The sequence below is a fragment of the Eptesicus fuscus genome, chromosome 6 (assembly GCF_027574615.1).
Source record: "Eptesicus fuscus isolate TK198812 chromosome 6, DD_ASM_mEF_20220401, whole genome shotgun sequence".
Classification (NCBI taxonomy): Eukaryota; Metazoa; Chordata; class Mammalia; order Chiroptera; family Vespertilionidae; genus Eptesicus; species Eptesicus fuscus.
The window spans coordinates 54,589,281-54,612,287 of record NC_072478.1 but is presented as its reverse complement, the minus strand read 5'-3'; the positions used below and the strand labels follow the sequence as shown (position 1 = coordinate 54,612,287).

General features: G+C 39.2%; 1 protein-coding gene and 1 long non-coding RNA gene across 2 annotated transcripts in view; one reads left to right on the top strand and one right to left on the bottom strand.

Annotated features, from left to right (window-relative positions):
• LOC129149463 (uncharacterized) overlaps positions 1–23,007 on the bottom strand; it is a 258,726-nt gene that overhangs the window by 164,413 nt on the left and 71,306 nt on the right. The window lies entirely within an intron of this gene.
• Positions 1–23,007, top strand: part of EDNRA (endothelin receptor type A) — a 55,310-nt gene that overhangs the window by 2,435 nt on the left and 29,868 nt on the right. Inside the window, exon 2 of the mRNA XM_008143939.3 lies at positions 1,647–2,131. Within this exon, the coding sequence (XP_008142161.2) occupies positions 1,712–2,131 (420 nt within the window). The 5' untranslated portion in view covers positions 1,647–1,711. The remainder of the gene's footprint in view (positions 1–1,646; positions 2,132–23,007) is intronic.

The following is a 23,007-nucleotide window of genomic DNA, read 5'->3' as shown; positions in this document are numbered from 1 at the left end:
ATAGACACACCCACCATTGCATAAATGAACTTAGGGCCGTGGTCAGCAAACTGCGGCTCTCGAGCTACATGCAGCTCTTTGGCCCCTTGCGTGTGGCTCTTCCACAAAATACCACAGCCTGGGCGAGTCTATTTTGAAGAAGTGGCGTTAGAAGAAATTTAAGTTTAAAAAATTTGGCTCTCAAAAGAAATTTCAATCGTTTTACTGTTGATATTTGGCTCTGTTGACTAATGAGTTTGCTGACCACCGACTTAGGGCGTTCATTTAAAAAGATTGATAAAAACTCACAAGAAAGAAAATATAAAACTATTTAAATGTGAGGAGCCATTTTTATTTACCTTTGCTTATTGTGTTACCACCAACCCCCTCATTTTCCCATCTTTTCTTTAAGGATTAAAGTAGAAAAACGTAGACTTCCTGGGCAAGAAAGACCACTTGCTCTACAAAAGTGACTGAAACAAGCAAGCAAACAAACAAATGGTCTTTTGAAAACATCTCACAAACCTCTAAGTCTACTGCTTCACTGAAACTCTGGAGAATTCATTCAAACGTTTCAGGTGCTAAGAAGGCATGAGAATGAGAGGCAGTGCAGGCTAGAGGTTAAGAGCTCAAAGTTGGATTAACTTCCCTTAGAATCACAGCATTGCCGTCCACCACCTGTGCTTTTGACAAGCATCTTGATGTTCCTGAGCCTCTGGTTCCCTATTTTTAGAATGGAAGGTGTATCTGCTTCACAGGGTCAGGGAGGGTATAGATCAGATGGCATCATGCCTATGGAGTGCCCAGCACCGTGACTAGGCATGAGACAGAAATCCCTCGGAAAACCAATGGTGTGCCTGCCTGGGAAAGTCCATTACTCCCAGTTTCACTTGTTGGCAAATATCATGCCGATAATTTCTGAGGAATGGAAAAGCCAAAACTCCTGTCAGAAGATGTAGATTGTACACATTCATCATCAGGATTTTCAATAAAAATAAATATTTTGTCTTTATCAGTTATACCATATTTATTTCAAACTAAAATTGTTATATGTAGTGATGGTGTTAACCAGAGTTCTGATTTTAAATTAACATTGCATAGTGCTTTAAATGGCTACCTATGCTGCATTTTATTACCATGTTCATTATTTACCACATGCAAACCAGCACACATATTGGAATATTGGATTCTTAATTATAGAATTGGTAATTTTATGCCTTAGCACTATGTAACTTTTACTCAGCATTTAATGCCTTTTCTTTTCCACTAGTAAAAAGTATCTCACCTCTCCAAGATTTTTGTAATTCAGGTTCTTAGCAGAGGTGTAGTGAATGGAAAAGAGCAACTTTTAAGCTACTTCTTAAAGAAAAAACTGACATATCCTCATGCGCATTATAATCTAGATATAAGTATAGCTGTGGTCAGAGATGAGAGAGAGAGAGAGAGAGAGAGCGAGAGAGAGAGCGAGAGAGAGAGAGAGAGAAGTTGCCCTAATAGAGCTTTGCTCTTTTCTGATTTTGTTCTGCTTTGGGGTAAGCTGACATAGATATATCTTATCTAATTACCAAATATATCCTGCTTTCTAACTGAAGCAGTAAATAATCATTTACTGCAGTCTTACTGGCAGCTGGATTTTGTAACCAAAATTATTTTTCTTTTTTTTCTAGGTGAAAAAAAAAGTGAGGGTGTAAAAGCAACAGAATAAGAGACATTTCCTCAAATTTGCATCAAGATGGAAACATTTTGCTTCAGGGTGTCCTTTTGGGTGGCGCTGGTTGGATGTGTAATTAGTGATAATCCTGAGAGCTACAGCACAAATCAAAGCATTCATATGGACGATTTTACCACTTTTCGTGGGACAGAGCTCAGCTTCCTGGTTACCACTCATCGACCCACTAATTTGGCCCTACCCAGCAATGGCTCAATGCACAACTATTGTCCACAGCAGACTAAGATTACTTCAGCTTTCAAATACATTAACACTGTGATATCTTGTACTATTTTCATCGTGGGAATGGTGGGGAACGCAACTCTGCTCAGAATCATTTACCAGAACAAGTGTATGAGGAATGGACCCAACGCGCTGATAGCCAGCCTTGCCCTTGGAGACCTTATCTATGTGATCATTGATCTCCCTATCAATGTATTTAAGGTAGGAAGTAACCACAAATGTATTTGCAAGTTTGAACATATGCTCTGATTCTGCAGTAAGAGAGTTGCTGCAGACTTTTCTGACCTGGATTTTTAGTCTGTTTTTACTGAGAGCAGTTTCTGCTATCTTACAACTAGTGGCATTTTAAATGTTTATTATTTGTTAAATGTTACACTTAATTTTCTAACTTAATTGTTAACCAAATAGTATTTCAGAAGTGACTCCTCAAAGTGAAGGTCTTTCATGCAGCATTGGAATCTTATTGCTGAGTGGATAGGCAATTTTGAGAGATCACTTAATTTTTCTGAGATTTAATTTTCAGGGTGAGACCTACTGAGCCCAAAAAGTGCTCTATATAAATATATTCAGTTGCAGTTACCCTTTTAATGTAATGCTGTGCAGAAGCCCGATGTCCACAGTATAGCTTAGAAGGAAAAGCACCTGTTTTATTTTGACTGCATTGGTGGGTGGAGCCCAAGCACATGCTAGCTTCCTTGGTTATCTGGGTGACTTAGAGATAATAGGATTCACACGATAGCAGGCCCCTGGGGACCTCAGTGAGCAGTATTACTAAGCTGTTTAAAATAGGCATCAGTTTACCATTGCCTCTTTCATTCCTTCAGTTTACATTTAAGGAGTGCCTACTGTGTGCCCGCCCCTGAGCTGGGCAATAGGCTCCAAAGACAAATTAGACAAAGTTAGTGGGAGAGGAGGGTAACTCACCCACTGCTACCATGGTCACCTTGCTTTCAGGATGAGTTAGTACCAAAACAAACTAAAGCCAAAAGGAATTAGATATTCCATATTTGGTTTCTGGATGTAAGGGGGAAATTGCTGCAAGAATTCAAATGAACTAAAATTCAAATGAAATCATGATCTATGCCAGATATTCTGGAATGTCTTTATTCTAAGCCCAGAAAAAAACACTTTCTTCAGCCTTTATTTTTTTCTTCTCTGTATTGGCCATAGAAATGAAACAATTCTGAGCAATCATATTCTGAAATAGGACTTTAAATGGCAAGTTTTATCAATTGAAGACATAGCTTTTAAATAGACCGGTAGCTTTCGGTTTCCAATAGATACACTTAAACTGTGACAAAATTTTATTAGTGTACCAGGAAAATCAGTGGTATAACAATAAAATTGTAAGCAATGATTACAATTTTCAACACCACAAATAAAAAACATTTCAAAATTCCTTCAATACACTGCAAAATTGGGGAACTTAGGCAACAAATAATATTTTTTTTAAAAAACCACATATCATCTCTTTCCACAGAATAGCATGAATACATGTGTTTTCTATTTGAAATTAAAATGGGATTTTAGAACCAAACAATGATGCAAATTAAAATGTGTAATTAACTTAAAAGATTTAACGTACGTTACCGAACTTTAATCTTTTTCTTGACAAGGTTACTTTCTCTTTATGAAGTATTATGTGTACTCAACACCCACTTTCTTGTGACATATTTATTTAATCATAGATTTAAAAATGTTGATATGGTTCATTCAAAATTTGACTTTTCAGCAGTCATGGTGTGGAGTAATAAACATTGATTACTCATATGTATATACCAGTTAACCAATCCACATGGCTCAGGAGAATAATTAACCATCTCTGAATTAGTCATTCCCATTTGGCCATGCGCAAAGCAGCTTCTTGACAAGTCAATATCTGCAAGTGCTGGGAAGGGGACTTGCTTATCGATTTAAGGTGCTACCTGCCAATCAACAGACCAAACTTCATTTCTATTCCATAGTAATATTTTAAGTCAGACCATCTGGACTATCTTCAAATTTGTTGAAAATCCAAAAAGAAAAAGCCTTTGTTTTACATTCATATAATAATGGATAAAAATTAATACATTCTTATTTGACTATATGGTTCTTACCTCTTGGGAATCCAATATGGTCAGCCCTCTGTATCTATAGTTTCTGCTTAGGCAGATTCAACTGACTACAAATTGAAAATATTCAAAAGAAAAGGCTGTGCTGTTGCATATATGACTGTGTAGTTAGGCGTACAATGGTTGTGTCAATGCTTAACATATACAGACTTTTCTTCTTGTCATTATTCCCTATATAATCTATATAATAAAAGCCTAAGCGACTGTTATGGCGGAACAACCAGAATGACCGGTTGCTATGATGCGCACTGACCACCAGGGGGCAGACGCTCAACACAGAAGCTGCCCCCTGGTGGTCAGTGTGCTCCCATGGGGCAGCACCGCTCAACCAGAAGCCGGGCTCATGGCTGGCGAGCACAGCAGTGGTGGCGGGAGCCTCTCCATGGCAGGACTAAGGAGCAGCGAGCTGAGTGGTAAGGAGCAGCAAGCAGGTGGGCGGTAAGGAGCAGAAGGGTCCGGACTGCAAAAGGGATGTCCGACTGCTGGCTAAGGCCTGCAGCAGGTGGACATCCCCCGAGGGCTCCCGCCACTGCAAGAGGGTGCAGGCCGGGCTGAGGGACCCCCCCCTCCAGTGCACAAATTTTGTGTACCGGGCCTCTAGTACAGTATAACAGCTATTTACATGGCACTTACATTGTATTAGGTATCATAAGTAACCTATATATGATTTAAAATGTACAGGAGGATGTATGTAGATTATGTGCAAATACTATGCCATTTTATATAAGGGACTTGAGCATCCAAGGATTTGGTTATTGGTGGTGTCCTAGAACCAAACGCTGCAGATACTAAGGGATGACTGTACAGTAATACCTACTGTAGTTTTAAATAATATGGACGGTGTGAATGTGGTACTTTTACATCACAGGAATACATTTGTGTGATTCCTATTTTTCTAAAACTCATATAATGAGTTATTTAACCAACATTACTTTTAGAAAGTAAACCTTTTGGTTTCAACAAAAATGCTCTTTAGTCATCTCAATCTTTTTTAGAGGAAAAGAGATAAGCATTGGAGTGAGCTTAAAATATTGGGGGGGGGGGGCTATTTCTACTTCCTTCTCTCACTCTTCTTCTCTAGGTTAGGAGGCCATAAGATATTGCTGCTTCTCTGACTTCTGTCCACAATAGTCAAGAGAAATCCTTCCAAGCAATGTGAGTGCCAGGTCCTCACGCCTTTGCTCCACAGCTGTCTCCTGTTGTAAGATTCTGATGCTTTGGTGTCTCACATAATGGGCCTGTGACTTCTCTTCAACTATGTTAAACTATCTCTTTACTTCAGGGCAAAGTAGCAGCTGTCCATCTTACTTTACTATTATGCTTAGGTATCCATGAGATAAAAATAATGTGTAGACTTGGAGAACATTCTATTAAAAGGATGAATGAAGTTTCCCCCCTGCCCCCATTAGAAGAATTAGGTTGAAAGAAGAATGTGAAAGGATTTGTTATGCTCTTTAAAGAATGATGAGTTTTCAAATCACACAGGTCATTGTGTGTAACAATTCTATCAGTTGCTTTTACTTAACCACTTCCCAACGTGCATGCTCAGCTCTGTCGGAATGCCTTCACTATCCCTAAGTAACATGCTGTGCCCTAAATAACATTCGCAGAGAGGTGGGATAGAGTCACCAAATTGCTGCTGCAGAGACCTTTACAGATCCTAAATTGAAAAATGAGTTAGGTCTAGAGTTATGTTGCATTGAGAAAAAAATAAACCAAAAGCTGGAAAGAAACTCCTCTGACCCTTACACTAACACACATAGACACGTTATATTAACTGGTGACAAAATCCGACATTCTGAGATAGTAAAATGTAAAGCAGAAGGAACCTAAAAAAGCAAATTAATGCCAGTTACTTTCTTAGATTTCAAGCATAAAAGGACCTTGCAAATGGCAATACTGAAGAAAACCTATTACTAAGTTAATCAAAGAATCATTCTATCTAGTTTTTAATTGTTCAAAAAAACATAGTATCTCTAATTTCAAGAAAAGACTGAAAAGAACAGGAGGGAGGAAGGGAAATGAGTTAGCAGAACCTTTCAAATACCCACACTTACAACCTAAACTGATAATGGATTCAATTTGTCAGTAAATCACATTATTTGATACACTGAATTTTCAAGAAATGCAAAAACTTAATCATGTAAATTAATCTATATATAAAATATATGCATTCATTACAAAACAATTAAAATACTGTATCTGGTTTTAGGGACAAAAAAAACCCCCAATTACTTAATGGCAATATAGATAGAAGTATAGAACTTAATCATTATATTCTTTAATGATTCATAAGATTTTGTATATGGAGTGTTGTCTATAGCAAGTTGGGTTGTAATCCTATATAATAAAAGGGTAATATGCAAATTGACCCTAACGGCAAAACAGCCAGAATGACCGGTCACTACGACGTGCACTGACCCCCAGGGGGCAGACGCTCAACACAGGAGCTGCCCCCTGGTGGTCAGTGTGCTCCCACAGGGGGAGCTCTGCTCAGCCCCAAGCCGGGCTGATGGCTGCGAGCTGCGAGCGCAGCAGTGGTGGCAGGAGCCTCTCCTGCCTCTGTGGCAGTGCTAAGGATGTCCGACTGTGGCTTAGGATGTCTGATTGCGGGCTGCCAGAGGGATGTCTGACTGCCAGCTCAGGCCCGATCCCCAGGAGAGCAGGCCTACACTGGCAGGTGGACATCCCCTGAAGGGTCCTGGACTGTGAGAGGGTGCAGCCACGCTGAGGGACACCCCGAAGTGCACAAATTTTTATGCACTGGGTCTCTAGTGAATAAAGTAGAAACCCTAAAAGTGATGGTTGTGCATGGATGAGCCAGGGCTTATTGTGCCAAGCTCATCTATATGTGCACACAGACACTCCCATAAACTACCTTGGCCTATTACATAAAAATAGGAATGTGGGAAAATACAAGTGAGAAAAGTAGAGTGAAGAAGATTAAAATGGTGGTCATGGGAAGAAGGAAGAACTGGAGTCCGATGACTCGGCATAGGAATCTCTGACATGCATAGTGGGGAGTTGGAACCAGAAATAATACTGTAGGTGATTACTGTCTTCATTGAAACAGAGTACAGCAGATCTGGGAAAACAGGTTAAAGAGCCAGTGAGAACATCCAGTAACTGACTGTTGATTACTAATTGGGTCTAATCTAAGCAACCACCTCTTGCTGAGGGCAACAATGGAAAACAAACAAATATAACTTCTGTAAGAAATGATCAGGAATGTTCTGCAATGGAAAGTCAAGGTTCCCAATATGTCACTCTGGCAGAGGATCTGAGAAATGTGGAAACCAGAGACGTTCACACCAAGCCAGTTATCTCCATATTCACACAGCCTTTGACATCTTGTCAACTGAGATCCATCCTGTCAGGGCATCCATACAAAAGTTGTTTCTCAACACATCAAATCATCAAGACCATTTCTATCTCAAAAGCAAATTGCCACAAGTTATAGATTTCATGCTTCAAACACAATAGCTATTCGATATATGCTTAGAATTTGATTTGATTAGAGCCTTTGCTGTTAAAATCAACTTCTAATCAGATTCCTCTGAGACCTTCAAACTAAAATAACGATAATGTTGATAATTTCTCAGGGGAATTCTTCATTTATGGACAAGGCACAGGATATTACCCGTGGTCTGCACATTGCTAGTCTCCCAAGTTGATCAAATTACCAATGAACTGCATACGTGATAAGGGTATATTGTCTAACCCTTTTACTCATCATCAAGCAAATAAAAACAAACCTTTCTCTTATACTCCAGTAATAGTAATAGTGCTGTAATCATAAAATTAGATATATAAACTCTATCCCTGAATTTTAAGACAGAAAATGTGTCCCTTTACCAAGATTTCTGCCCCTTGATGCAATGCCTCCCAGCTAGTTTTCCTTGTACGTAGCTCTGGCTCTGCCTCCTTCCACTGCCTCTCTCTTCATGTTTTTCTTCTGCCTCTATCTACTCCTGCTAATCTGCTCCATGTGAGAATACCATGAACCTTCTACCTAAAATATTTCTCCCTTATGCCCCTCTGGCTTACCCCACTTTGTTCTTCAGATCTCAGCTTAAACATCTCTTTGTCTGGCAAGTATCCATGATCAGCCTAGGTTAGTGCCTTTCTCCTGTGCTCCCAGGTCACCCTCTGTTAACCCTGTAATAGCATTTAACACACACTCTATTGTATTTGCCAATTCACTTGCCTGTCTGACCCACTAGACCGCAAGTTCCTTGAGGCAAGCTGCCATCATTCTCATTTATCACTGTGTCTCCTGCATCTAACACTGAGCCCAGCTTTAAAAATATTTGATGAATGAGTAAAATAAGAAAATGTACTATCATTGCCTCTATAAGAATGGTTTTCTCGCATGCAATTCCAGATCTAAAGGCAGACCTGCTGTTCGAATTTACTGAATTTCTACTTTTTTCCTTCAAACCAGGAATGTCTCAGGTTCCATAAATGCACCAGCAAAGCAGAGCAGCACATAACAACAGGAATGCTTTCCCCCCTTCCCTTTGTCTCTGGAGGTCAAGAGTTCTTTTCCTATGGTGTGTCATATAATTTCCTCTCTCTGTGTAAAGATAACCAAGCCAAAGTTTCTTCCCAAGATTTCTGTGCAATATACATTCTTTGAGTGTAGCTGCAACTGTGGTTTGATTGAAATATTAAACCTACAAGTGATGTGGAATATGAAAATGAATATTCATATCACAAAAGATTTTATTTGTTCTTTAGAGAATAGGAATGCAGTTGATTTTCTGCCATTGCTAAGACGTGCATTGCAAAACATTATGCTAACCAGGTGATTTAAGAATATATGTACATATCAAATACCAGAGTGATAAATTTATTACCCAATTTGCTGTTAGAAGGAAGTTGCTGTCTGGAAAGGCTTCAGAACCCTCTCCAACTCTACCTCCCCTTCTGACTTTTCGTTTCCTGTGTCTGGGAACCTCATTGCTTGCTCTCATGGTTATGTGAAGTAATTATTCTCATGTGAGGTTACTCTGCTAACCCTCAGCATTTGGCTCACAGTGCAGTTATACCATTTCTGGTGGGGGATGGAAACGGTCCATAACTGCAAGCTTGTTTCCCATGGCTGAGGAGGGAGAGATGGTTTTAGTCCTGTTCTCGTTGAGATGTACAAAAAAAAAAAAGCATCATTCCTGATGATATTCCTCCATCAAACAGTTCAGCTCATGAAAGAGTTTGTTGTACTCTACATTTAACATAAAACAGTGATGGGTAAAGCTTTACTGAGAGACAGGAATTTTTGCATGGTACACAGTACGTGTGGGAGTGCTGCACTGATTCCAGCATTCTGATCAATTAAAGCAGATGTTCTGGCTCTTCTATGCTGAAATATTTCTATAGTGTCTTCATCTTATGAGTTGCCAGGATGTGAGTGTTATTTGTTTATTATCATACAAAGTTTACACAGTTAGTCTGAAGAGTGTGTGAACTAAAATGAAAGAGGATGGGGAATCAAGTTTACTGTCTCTGGAAATGATTCTAAGACTATAAAGCAGTAAAATAAGGAATGTTCTAAGAAATTCTGTCAAAATAAATTTGATAAACTTCCAGAAATTCTACAACTGTCTTCTAGATAATATACTCCTGGGAGTTTTCTATAGCTACAATTTTATTTTTAACGAGGTCTAGTTTTTCTTGGGAAAACTTTTCTGTTATAAAATTAATAGTTGAAGTTAAATTCAATAATAGAACTGAACATAAGTATCATTCAGGGTTAATTTTTGGTAGCCTTATTTTTTAATTTAAACATTAAAATGTTATAAAACCACATACTATAAAATGTTTATTTAAATTTGGAAACTTTGAAGTCCCCAGTGTTCCTGGACTCTGGAAGCAAAAATCAAGAGTGCCCTCAGAAAGACTTAATATTATTTTTTAATGTGTAATTTGGAGGTCATCTTTTAGAATTTAAACATCTTTAGGAGTTTTACTGAAAATTTTTGCCATCACAACTTTGAAAACAACTTACTTGGAGACTAGTATCAATAATGAGAACTGGTCAAATTACGCTTCTCATAACACTTATTCTAAACATGCAAGTTCTATTGTTTTAGATCAAATTTTATACTAAAAAGTAATGGGGATGGCAACTAGTTGGCTATTTGGTTTCTCAGTCACATCAGGTCTTTCCTGTCTAAATGTTCTTCATTTATTCATTCAAAAAATATATACCAGTCATAGGAGAAATAGCAGTAAACAGAAACCAGACAAGTATCCTTGCCCTCACAGAAGAAAAAGATAATAAGCCAGTTAAATAAGTATATATATATATATATATATATATATATATAGTGCCCCAAAAAGTGTATATATACTTTGAATGATTATAAAGTCAGGGTTTATTAACATACAGTTCATTTTCAAAACTTAAAAGAATCTACATAAATGAATAATTTTTTGGTCAACACCTATATTCAAACTAATGACCATTCTGGTCCAGGCATTACTGATAATGTGAAGCAATGGAATCACAAACATCAAGAATCATTTCGTTCGGTATTTGTGTGCCCTCAATTCGTTAACTGTTGCCAGTTTTGTACCATAAACTTTACCTTTTATGTATCCCCATTAAAAAAAGTCTAATGGATAAATTTTCTTTGTTCAAAGCTTAGCCTGGCTTCACCCATTATTTCAAATCAGCTAAACCTGAAAAGAAGTGAAAATTAAGTGAGTTCTCAGCTATTAAAGGGTGCATACATTTTGGGAGGATACCCGATGTCCCAAAAAATTGTATATACACTTTAACCCTTTGCACTCGCTTGCTTTTTTCTCGATTCCTTTATTCTAATGCTAACCGTGTGGAGTCACACTAGACATCCGAGTGCAAAAGGTTAAATAATTACAGTGTTTGTACTTCAATTGAGTTTTCAAACTTCCAGTAGCATTTTAGGATGAATTTTCTTTGTTCAAAGCTTAGTCTGCCTGAAAATTAAGAAACATCTTTTGAGTTATCAGCTGTTAAAGTGTGTATACATGTTTTTGGTACACCCTGCAGCATATGAGATAAGCGCTAAGGATAAAAGTAAATTGGAGGAGGGAGAGGATATTAATCTAAGAGTGGGTGGCTGAAAAAGTGGCAATACAAAGTGGCAGTTGAATAAAAACAAAAGAGATGAAGGGCAAACCACATGCCACTGTCTAAGTAAGAGCCCTCCAGCAGAGCAAACTGGGAAGGATCTTGGGCGGGACTTGCCTGGAGGCTACAGGAGCAGCAAGGAGGCCAGGGCAACTGAATGGAAAGAGAGAGCAGAGGTCACAGAATATGGGGTTGGGCAGGAGATGGGGGGAAGCACATTACATAGGGCCCAATAATAGAGTGACTATGTAAGTTATTGTCCAATCCAGGATATTTATGAGAGTAAAAGGAGACACTATCAATAATTACATCTGGACAGTATGCATAAACAAAGACTGTCCTGAATAAACCAGGAAATATGATCAGCCTACCAATACATCTTCATAAAGCCTTTATCTATTTTCTCTGGAAGCTTTTATTTATTGTTTAATTGATTGATTGATTTGAGAAAGAGAGGAAGAGAGAGAAAGAGAAACATCGATGTGAGAGAGAAACATAAATTGGTTGCCTCCCCTACGTGCCCTGACTGGGGATTGAACTCCCAACCTAGGTACGTGCCCTGACCAGAAATCAAACCCTCAACCTTTTGGTGTACAGGAGGGTGCTCCAAACAACTGAGCCACACAGCCAGGGAGAGATAGGAAGCTTTTAGATGTTCTCATTTAAATTTAACAAGAACATAATGGCTATTATGTTGAAAAAACATTTTTAAATTAATAAGGGAAAATATGCAATATTAAAATGTTATTTATACACTACCCAGTTCAGTTCAGTGGATAGAGCATCAGCCTGCAAAATGAAGGGTCCCAGGTTTGATTCCGGTCAAGGGCACATGCCCAGGTTGCAGACTCGATCCCCAGTAGGGGGCATGCAGGAGGCAGCCAATCAATGATTCTCTCACATCATTGATGTTTCTATCTCTCTCTCCCTCTCCCTTCCTTTCTGAAATCAATAAAAATATATTTTTTAAATGTGATTTATACCAATATATAACATAAGAATAATATTACCTAAAGCTTAATTAGTGTTTACTCTGTGCCAGGCTAACTCATTTGATCCTCAAAACAAACCTATGATTCACTAGTATTGCCTGAATTTCAAAAATAAAGAAACTGAAGACGGTGTTTAAGGATTTATTTAAGGTTACACAGCCAGCAAGTGGCAGAGCCAGAATTTGAATCCATTCTGATTTCAGAGGCCATGCTGTTAGCTAAGCTGCCACTCTGCTTCTCTCCCATATACCTACCTCATAAGGCAAACTTCATAGTTATCAAAACGGCATCTCTAGTACAGACGTATATTTTCAGAATGATCAATGATGAACGTCATCCCCTTTTCTCTCCTCCATTAAACCTAACAGCTTCTTTAGTCACTTATTTAAAACAGAAGTAAGCTATTATAAGGGAAAATGTGTATGAAACAAATATTGTTTTCGAAAATAGCTTATATGTTGTAAGTCTTGCAGATTTGCATTGGAACATCTGGTAAACAGATTTTTGTATTCTATACTCATTGTCATGTTGGTGAGGCCAACTGACAGAAGGGAGCCAGAAAATAAAAAAATAAATAAACTGAAAGGAAAGGGTGAGTTCTTTGACAAACTAATTGCCTAGCCATATCATCTGCTCATCTGCTCAGAAGAACATTTTTTATCAAACTGGCATCCTCCCCTAGTCACTGGAAAGGACAGCGTGGACATGATCCAGAAAATGAGTGTCTATGGCTAGTCCATATTTTCAGTTGGGGTTGAAACATCAGAGTTTATTGAAAAAACTAACAGTTACATTGCTAGACCTGCCTCCCTAGGTTTATAAGATGCACAGGAGTTAAAACAGGAATGCGAAAGCATAAACAGATGACATTTGGGAATATGTCTCAACTGATTTTTTTAAAATATATTTTTATTGATTTCAGAGAGGAAGGGAGAAGGAGAGAGAGATAGAAATATCAATGATGAGAGAGAATCATTGATTGGCTGCCTCCTGCACAACCCCCCACTGGGGATCAAGACCACAACCCAAGTATGTACCCTTGACTGGAATCGAACCCAGGACCCTTCAGACAGATGCTCTGTCCACTGAGAAAAACCAGCTGGGGCTCAACTGATATTTTAAAAGAAACTAGAAATTCTCAAATTTTAAAAATTTACATATCAAACATACTTTTTTGTGAAATGGTTTCATAAAATCCAAAACAATTTGAATAAGGAACTCTATTAATAGATCTAATTTTAAAAGCAAACAATAGCCGAAACCGGTTTGGCTCAGTGGATAGAGCGTCAGCTGCGGACTGAAAGGTCCCAGGTTCGATTCTGGTCAAGGGCATGTACATTGGTTGCGGGCACGTCCCCAGTGGGGGATGTGCAGGAGGCAGCTGATCGATGTATCTCTCTCATCAATGTTTCTAACTCTCTATCCCTCTCCCTTTCTCTCTGTAAAAAAGCAATAAAATATATTTTTAAAAAAATAAAATAAAATAAAAAATAAAAGCAAACAATAAAGTAATTCTGCAGACTGTCTGTACAAAAGAAAATAAACAAAAAACTCTGACCACTGTGAACTTTTAGCTTAGTTTCACAAAATAAATGTCTTGGTGTCATTTATGTCATAAATATTCTGTTTCTCTGCATATTTCCATTGTTTACACTAATTTTATTTTCTTACATTCTCAAATCAATAAACATGATACATCAAATAAACAAATTAAAAGGCAAAAATCACATAATCATCAATAGACACAAGAAAAGCATTCAACAAAATCCAACACTCATTTTTGATAAAAACTCTCAGCAAAGTGGGAAAAAAGGGATCATACCTCAACATAATAAAGGCCATATATGACAAACCTACAGCCAACAATATACTCAATGGGCAAAAACTAAAACCATTTCTCCTAAGAACAGGAACAAGACAGGGATGCCTACTTTCACCACTCTATTCAACCTAGCACTGGAAGTCTTAGCCAAGCGATCAGACAAGAAGAAAACATGAAAGGCATCCAAGTTGGAAAGAAGGAAGTAAAACTGTCATCATTCACAGATGACATGATATTGCACATAGAAAACACTAAAGACTCCACCAAAAAACTACTAGATTCAATAAATGAATTCAGCAATGTAGCAGGATACAAAATTAACACCCAGAACTTGATGACATTTTTATACACCAATAATGAATTCTCAGAAAGAGAAAATTAAAAAAAATTTTTTTAAATCCTGTCCTAGCTGGTTTGGCTCAGTGGATAGAGCATTGGCCTGTGGATCAAAGAGTCCTGGGTTTGATTCTAGTCAAGGGCACGAAACTTGGTTGCAGGCTCCTTCCCGGCCTGGGCCCTAGTCAGGACTCCTGCAAGAGGCAACCAATAGATGTGTGTCTCTCACATCAATGTTTCTCTCTCTGTCTTTCCCTCTCTCTTCCACTCTCTCTAAAAATCAATGGAAAAAATATCCTCGGGCAAAGATTAACAAAATAAATAAGTAAATAAACAACCTCATTTACCATTGCAACAACAACAACAACAACATTAAGATACTTAGGAATAAACTTATCCAAGGAGATAAAAGACCTGTACTTGAAAAACTACAGAACGTTGAAAAGAGAGACAGAAGAAGAATATGAACAGTGGAAGAATATACTGTGTTCATGGATTGGTAGAAATAACATCATTAAAATAGCCATACTATCCAAAGCAATCTATAGATTCAGTGCAATCCCTATTAAAATATCATTGTGGTTTTCATTTGCATTCCCTTAATGATATTCCCCTATGCATTTTTAATTTCCATGTTCTTAGCTATTTGTATATCTACTTTGGTGAACTATTTAAATCCTTTAGCCTTTATATTTCTCAATTGTGGGGGTTCTTTTTTTAATATATTTTTATTGATTTCAGAGAAGAAGGGAGAGGGAGAGAGAGATAGAAACATCAATAATGAGAGAGGATCATTGATTGGCTGCCTCCTGCATGCCTCACACTGGGGATCAAGCCACAACCTGGGCATGTGCTCTCACTGGGAATCAAACTGTGACCTCCTGGTTCACAGGTGTATGCTCAACCACTGAGCCATGCCTGCTGGGCTGTGGGGGTTCTTTAGGTATTTTGGACAAAAATTCTTCATCATATATATAACTAGAGGCCCGGTGCACGAAATTCGTGCACGGAGGGGGGTTGTCCCTCAGCCCAGCCTGTACACTCGCCAATATGGGACCCCTCAAGGGATGTCCGACTGCCCGTTTAGGCCCAATCCCACCTAAACGGGCAGTCGGACATCCCTCTCACAATCCAGGACTGCTGGCTCCCAACTGCTTGCCTGCCTGCCTTCCTGATTGCCCCTAACTGCTTCTGCCTGCCAGCCTGATCACCCCCTAACCACTCTGCTGCCAGCCTGTTTGCCCCCAACTTCCATCCTCTGCTGGCCTGGTCACCTCTAACTGCCCTCTCCTGCAGGGTTGATCACCTCCAACTGCCCTCCCTTGCAAGCCTGGTCCCTCACAACTGCCCTTCCTTGCAGGCCAGGTGCCTCCCAACTGCCCTCTCCTGCTGGCCATCTTGTGGTGGCATCTTGTGTCCACATGGGGGCAGGATCTTTGACCACATGGGGGCAGTGATATTGTGTGTTGCAGTGATGATCAATCTGCAGATTACTCTTTTATTAGATAGGACAGAGGCCTGGTACAGGGGTGGGGGCCAGCTGGTTTGCCCTGAAGGGCATCTGGGATCAGGTGGGGGTTCCCTTGCGGTGTGGGGTGGCCTGAGCAAGGGACCTGTGGTGGTTTGCAGGCCGGCCAAGCCCCCTGGCAACCCAAGCAGAGGCCCTGATATCTGGAATTTATTTTCCTTCTACAATTGAAACTTTGTAGCCTGGAGCAGAGCCAAGCCTGGGGCTCCCTCCGAGGGGGGCAGCCATTTGTGTTGGGGTTATAATTGAAACTTTGTAGCCTTAAGCGGGTGGGCCTGGCCAGGGTGTGCGGAAAGCTTTGCTTCCCCTGTTGCCGGCGGCAACCCTGGCCTGCTCTCTAAAGCTCCATTCTGCTGCCATTTGTTTGAATTTGCTTACCTTCTATAATTGAAACTGTGTAGCTTGAGTGGAGGCTTAGGCCTGGCCAGGGCAGGCGGAAAGCTTGGCTTCCTCTGTTACCTAGGAAACCTTGCTCTCTGTGGCTGTAGCCATCTTGGTTTGGGTTAATTTGCATGCTCGCTCTGATTGGATGGTGGGCGTGGCTTGTGGGTGTGGCTTGTGTCAGAGGTATGGTCAATTTGCATATTTGTCTATTATTAGATAGAATTTGCAAATATTTTTTCCACTCTGGCTTTTCCTTTTCTTAATGGTGTGTTTTTAAAGAGCAAAAGTTCTTAATTTTGATTAAATCCAATTTATCAAACTTTTCTTTTATGGATCATGTTGCTGGTATCATATTTATGAAATCTTTGCCAAATCAAGATTACACAAAAATTCTCCCATCTTTTCTTTAACAGTTTTTATTTTAGCTCTTACTTTTAGATCTATAATCAGTTTCAATTTGTGTAGGATGTGAGGCAAGCATCTAAGTCATTTTTTTGCATAGACATATCCAATTATTCCAATGTCATTTGTTAAAATGGCCATTCTTTCCTTGTTGGATTACCTTGGCACTTTTGTCAAAACTCAACTAACAATAAATGTTTAAGGGTTTATTTCTGAACTTTCTTTTCTGTTCCACTGATCTCTTTGTTGTTTTGCCAACACCATCCTGTCTTGATTACTGTGGGTTTTAGTAAGTTTTTAAACAGGTACTTGAAGCCATACTTTGTTCTCTATTTTCAAAGTGGTTTGGGATATTTTAAGTCTTTACATTTATATGTAAATTTTAAGATCAACTTGTTAATTTCCTTGACTATAATAGGGAATGTATTAACCCTTTAGATAAATCTGGAGGAAATTTCCATTTGACAATATTGATTCTTCCAATCCATAAACATTTGTTGAGATCTTCTTTACTTTCTCCAATATTTTGTATATTTCAGTGTACCTGTCTTACACTTCTTTTGCTAAACTTTTTTAGGTATTCTTTTTTTTTTTGCTATTTTGAATGGAATTATGTCTTAATTTCATTTTTGGATTTTTCATTGCTTGTATATAGAAATGCAATGGATGTTTGCATATTGCTCTTCCATCCTGTGACCTTGCTGAACTCCTCACCCTTACTCATAATCCCTCAATTTTTTATTTATTTTTTTTTTTTTTTTACTGAGTGTGTGTGATGGTGAAGAATACAGTGACTAGTAGACTAGTTCGGTGCCATTGTCTTGATTCATGCTAAGACACCAGCAGTTTTAGCCACCATTGCTTTTGCACCAACAGTACACATGTCAACCAGTAAAAAAGGCAATAATCTCTTAATGATATCTTGATCTTGCAGACCCCATGAGAGGTTCTCAGAGATCCCAGGGAGTCTACAGACAACACTTAGAGAGCTAGATTATGTCTAAGCACCTATGCAAGTCTGAAATGCTATAATTTTAAAAATCTAAGATAAATGTTGTTTACCAGACTGATGTTAACATTTGCTTAAATGGTTGATGGTCATGGCAGTCAATATTACTTAGGCCAGTGGTCAGCAAACTGCGGCTCTGTTGACCAATGAGTTTTCCAACCACTGACCTAGACTCTCGATTCCAATAATTACAGGCTGTAGTTGTTCCTTGTGATTAAGCCCCTATCCCAGTGGTTGGCAAACTCATTAGTCAACAGAGCGGCAAACCGTGGCTTGCGAGCCGCAGTTTGCCAACCACTGATTTAGGCAATTGCTGCATGTGGAACAACATACCAGGCCCTTAAGAAAAAATGAAAATAAAATAAAACATTGGCTCTAATCTCAAGGAAATGGTACAAGTCTCTCTGAGTATTCAAGTTTCTAAGAAAGGAATACCAGCTCACTGTAGGCTAATTACATTAGACCCCAAATTTGTATGGTTTTATTTTTGTTCTACTAGCACTAAAAATAAACAAAATTCTTACAGTGGAGGTGAAGCATGTATCAAATATCAAGACTAGAAGGAAAACTAGGTTAAAATTTATTGTTCTTTACTAGTACAGTTTATGTTATCTCATTTCCAAATGACCATAAATAAGACATAAGGCAATATCAAACTAATTTTCAAAACTATTTTAAAAGCCTTAATTTTACATTATCCTACCTAATAAAATGGTAATATGTAAATTACCATCACTCCGCTACGCCCACGATTGGGCCAGAGGGAGGCGCAGGGGTAGCCAATTGGGCCGGCAGGACACTGAGCTCGCATCGCCAGTGGCTGCGCCAGCTCAGCATCTGCGCCATGGCTGTGCTGCGGAACAGAAGGGGCCTCTGGGGCAGCAAGCTCAGGTCTTGCCGCGGACCATCAAAAGCGGGGGAGCTGGGTGCCTGTCTGCTCCGGCACCAGGCCTTTCGGAAGCCTCCGCCGAGCCGGAGGCTTCCAAAAGGCCTGGTGCACCAACGGACAGGCACCCAGCTCCCCCGCGATTGAAAGCGAAAGCGTGTAGGGGACCCTACACGTGTATGATTCAATCATGCACTGGGCCTCTAGTTATTTATAATAGACCCTTGACTGGAAGGTAAACTAGCCACTTAGCTACTATTTTTTCCTGCATTTTACATATCGTTAAGATCATATTTAAAATATGATGCTTATGGCACACAGGGCAAATTTACTATATATTTTAACTTTTTCCCTGAAGAGTACTAAAATACTATCCATACATTGCAAAGTAAATAAATAGTCTTAAGGCTTCAGTCTGTGTGATTCCTCAGGTTCTGACATCCTTAATCCTTTGGGGTAAAAGAAAAAGGCAAACGGGACTAAAACACTTAATAATGGGAAGAATAACAGAAAAATGGGAAAAGTAAAATTAACCATAAAAAATGAAGGGAAGGATTGTGGTTAGGTTAGGTTAGATTAGGTTAGGGATAAATGGAGTTAATAACAGTTTCAGAGAAACCAGTTACATACTGGAATTCTGATGTGAAAAAAATAAGACAATGTAAAAGCTAGCACAGAATTTAAAAATAATCTAGTTCTAGCCCAACATTTCTTATTTGGCAAAGCCCAAAGATTTTCAATAGGGTTAGAGCTGGAAGCCAGAATTTCTAACTTTCCCTTCAGTATGTCCCATCCTTCCCCCTTCACATTAAATAAAACTTTTGTAGTTTTCATAACTCTCTAGACCACACATAACATTTTTCTAGAAAACAACCAAGGCTTCTAAAACTTTAACGGGTGCATTGTTGAAATGCACCTCGTTATTATGTGACGCATCATAACATGACTGGTAACTCAGACATCTTGAGTATGTCTTGCCATTTCACTTTATGCCTCAGCTATTGGGAATTGTTTATTTTCTAATGAGTTTCTGTTATTAAACATTCAAAATCACCTCAACCTTATTTACTGTAATACATCAGCTTCAGCATCAATTGCATTCTTTTCTCCCCCAAGAAAGTCACATATGGTATCATTTTCTCACGCTGCATACCATATCTTTGTTCGGTCATTGTTTCCGTTTACACACAGGATAATCATGACCACATGACATACTTTATAATGAAGAATTAACTCCAGATCTTAAGATGGTATATATTAAATAAGCTGCCTGCTTTCAAATATGCCATTGATTTTCCCTTTCTCCTACTTATCACCACCTTCCTGGTAAGTTTTTGGGGCTACTACCTAAATCTCTATGTAGGGATTGCTGCTAGTTTGTTTTGTTTAATTCTACTTTGTTTTTGCCTGCATGGTTCTCTCAGATGAGTACTAGCATGTACTACCATGAGACTGCTAATTAAAATAAACAATAAAACTTTTTCATTAGATGGCGGGCCTTCTTGTGTGTCCAGGTCAAAGCACTTATTTTCCATAATTACGCTTGCAACCTCTTTCAAGAAAATGTAAGGCTCCAATCATGACATATGTGTGAAATCTTTTCTCGATTCAGGAAAAGCCAGATTCATTCTTTCCAACATAAATCTTCTCTCTGTTATGAATGAAATTTTAAAGCATTGAGATATATATTTGGAACTAACCTGTATAATTTTGATATTGAGTATTTCTAGTTTTTCTACTTTAGCAAAGTTGAATTCTTCTCCATCCAATGATCCTTTGGTTTTATGCATGTAAAGTAAGTAGAAGTCTCAAGCCCTGGCATCCAGATCGGCATCCTTACACAGAGTGATCAAAATGAGAAATGTCCTTGTCTTCCCAGCCTTCAGATGACTGAGGCTGTTGGGGATAATAATCCCATAACTTGGGTGAATCATCTTTCCTCTAAGGAATAAAACCTTCATGACGTTGGAACTCTGACTTTAAAAAGTATTTTTCCTCTTTTTTTTCCCTCCTCTCCTCCTGGTTATTATTAACATCTATGTGTTTCAGATTCTAAAAGTTAAGGCTTCAGCAAAAAATGAAGCACTGAATATACAACAGTGAACAATATGGGTAGCAAATAATAGCAACAGTTTCATGTTTTCCAAACTAAGTGCAGAGTAACAGGAACCTTCTCTTACAGGAACTAACCTTTATGATCTGATCTGTGAGGGCCAGGAGTGCTTTGAATGAATTAGTTCACTTCATACTCACATCACCCACATGACGTGGGTTCTTTTTATCTCCAGTTTTCACTGAGGCACAGTTAACTTGCCTAAGTCATGCCAGGGCACAAAGCAGCGGGCTCCAGAGCCTGGGCTCTTTGTCATTGTGCCATACCACCTTCTCCTTCTGTTGTGCCCCCACAGAATACTGTTATACAGCTTCCTTAGGAACTGTCATTGATGTTTATCTTCTAGGTAGCCATTTCGTTGAGAATGGGGGCTTTGCCCTGGCCAGCCTAGCTCAGTGGATAGAGCGTCAGCCTGCGGACTGAGGGGTCCCAGGTTCGATTCTGGTCAAGGGCACATGCCTGGGTTGCAGGCTCGATCCCCAGTGGGGGGGGGGGGGGGTGCAGGAGGCAGCCGATCAATGATTCTCTCTCATCATTGATGTTTCTATCTCTCTCTCCTTCTCCCTTCCTCTCTGAAATCAATAAAGAAATATATATTTTTTAAAAAGAGAGAGAATGGGGGCTTTTTTTCTTCTGTGGTCTGTTTTCACCCTGCCCGATGACCTGGATGATCCCCCTTCACAACTTCATTGGAAAACAGGACAAAAAGTAAAGACTGATAGCCTGGCCAGCATGGCTCAGTGGTTGAGCATTGACCTATGAAGCAGGAGGTCACAATTTGATTCCTAGTCAGGGCACATGCCTGGGTACCGGCTCAATCCCTGGGGCAGCTGACCAATTATTCTCTCTCATTATTGATGTTTCTCTCTCTTCTTCTCCCTTCCTTTTTGAAATCAATAAAAATAATTTTAAAAAGTAGAGACTGATAACTATGGGCCATGCAAATAGCTCACATTTCCAGATACTTACTTCACCTAAGCCCTTTGTATGGATTGCCTCTTCTGTTGCCCACAGTAATCCTCTGAGGTAGCTACCGTCTCTGTTTCATTTTCTAGAGGAGGAAGCTGAGAAGCAGTGAGGTTCACCAACATGCCAAGGTCACAGGGTCAGGACATAGTAGAGCCTTCTGTCTGACCCAGGGAGTCAAGCTTCATGGCCCTCACTTAACCAGTAAGCCAGGCACTCGCATGTATGACAACGGAGCGCTCCTCTACCTCCCCAGGTCCCTGGGCACCTTGTGCCAGAGCTGGGAACACTTGTGGAGTTCCTGCTCTGCTCTGCGTTTGTCACCCACTCTAACTGCTTGGGCTGGTCAGGAGGCAAGAGGAGTCTATCGCAGGAAAAAGTGTGTGGATAGGGTAGCAGCCACAGGTTTTATTTATTTCTATGAATGTTCTAGTCCTCAATCCTGAAGCAATTAAAGTATAATGAAAGATCAAAATCTATTCTCAGTAACACCCGGTGATTTATTTATTTTATTGTATTTGATTTTAAATTTGCAACATCCATTGAGCATATTCTCATTATTAAGGCCTGTCCTGGGTGTCACAGGCTTATAATGATCCCAGTCTGTGCTGTTGGAAGATGTTTTTATTTTGACGATGTACCAACTTCTATATCCCAGCCCTGACCCCAGCAAAAAGAAAACCTCGAACCCCACTTTTTTAAAGACTGGCATCTGGTCCATCATGTCCAATTCTAAGTGACCCTACAATAATTCATCTTGAGGGGAAGAGAACCTTTTATTTACTTTCAGGTTTTCAGCTATTACAGACTGTACTCATAAATCCCTCATTCCTGTCTAGGATGGGTGGAGTGAGACAGTGGGGAGGAGGAGAATCCCTCAGCCTCACCAGACAGGGTGGAGGGAAAATAAACACAAAGAAAAATGTGCCACTGGTTTCATTTATCCCATTATTAGGATGTCATGCCAATCTGAAAAATAATGTCCAAGCAACAACATTAAATGGCAAGGAATATTAACGTCTGGAATGAATAAAGAGGGGGAAATTCATTTATATTATCTTTTTATTCATTAAGTCATGTATAAATGGTACATTTCAGTTTATGATTATAAATCATAGCAGTGCAAAATAACTAACATTTGTGTGGTGTACATTCAGTTTGCAGAATTCTTTCATGAGCATTTTGCCATTCGAGGCTCCCAAATGCTCATCAATCATGTGGCAGATATGAGAACCATCCCAATAACAAATACAGGAATGAGACTTACAGTGGGAAAATGGCTTGTCCAAGGTCACACAATTAGTAACAGGTAAATCTTATACTTGAACCTAAATCTTATGAGTTTACAATTTAAGTTGAATTTGGGAAAGAACAGCCTTATTTTGTAGTGTCACACTGGTGAGGCCTGGGACAT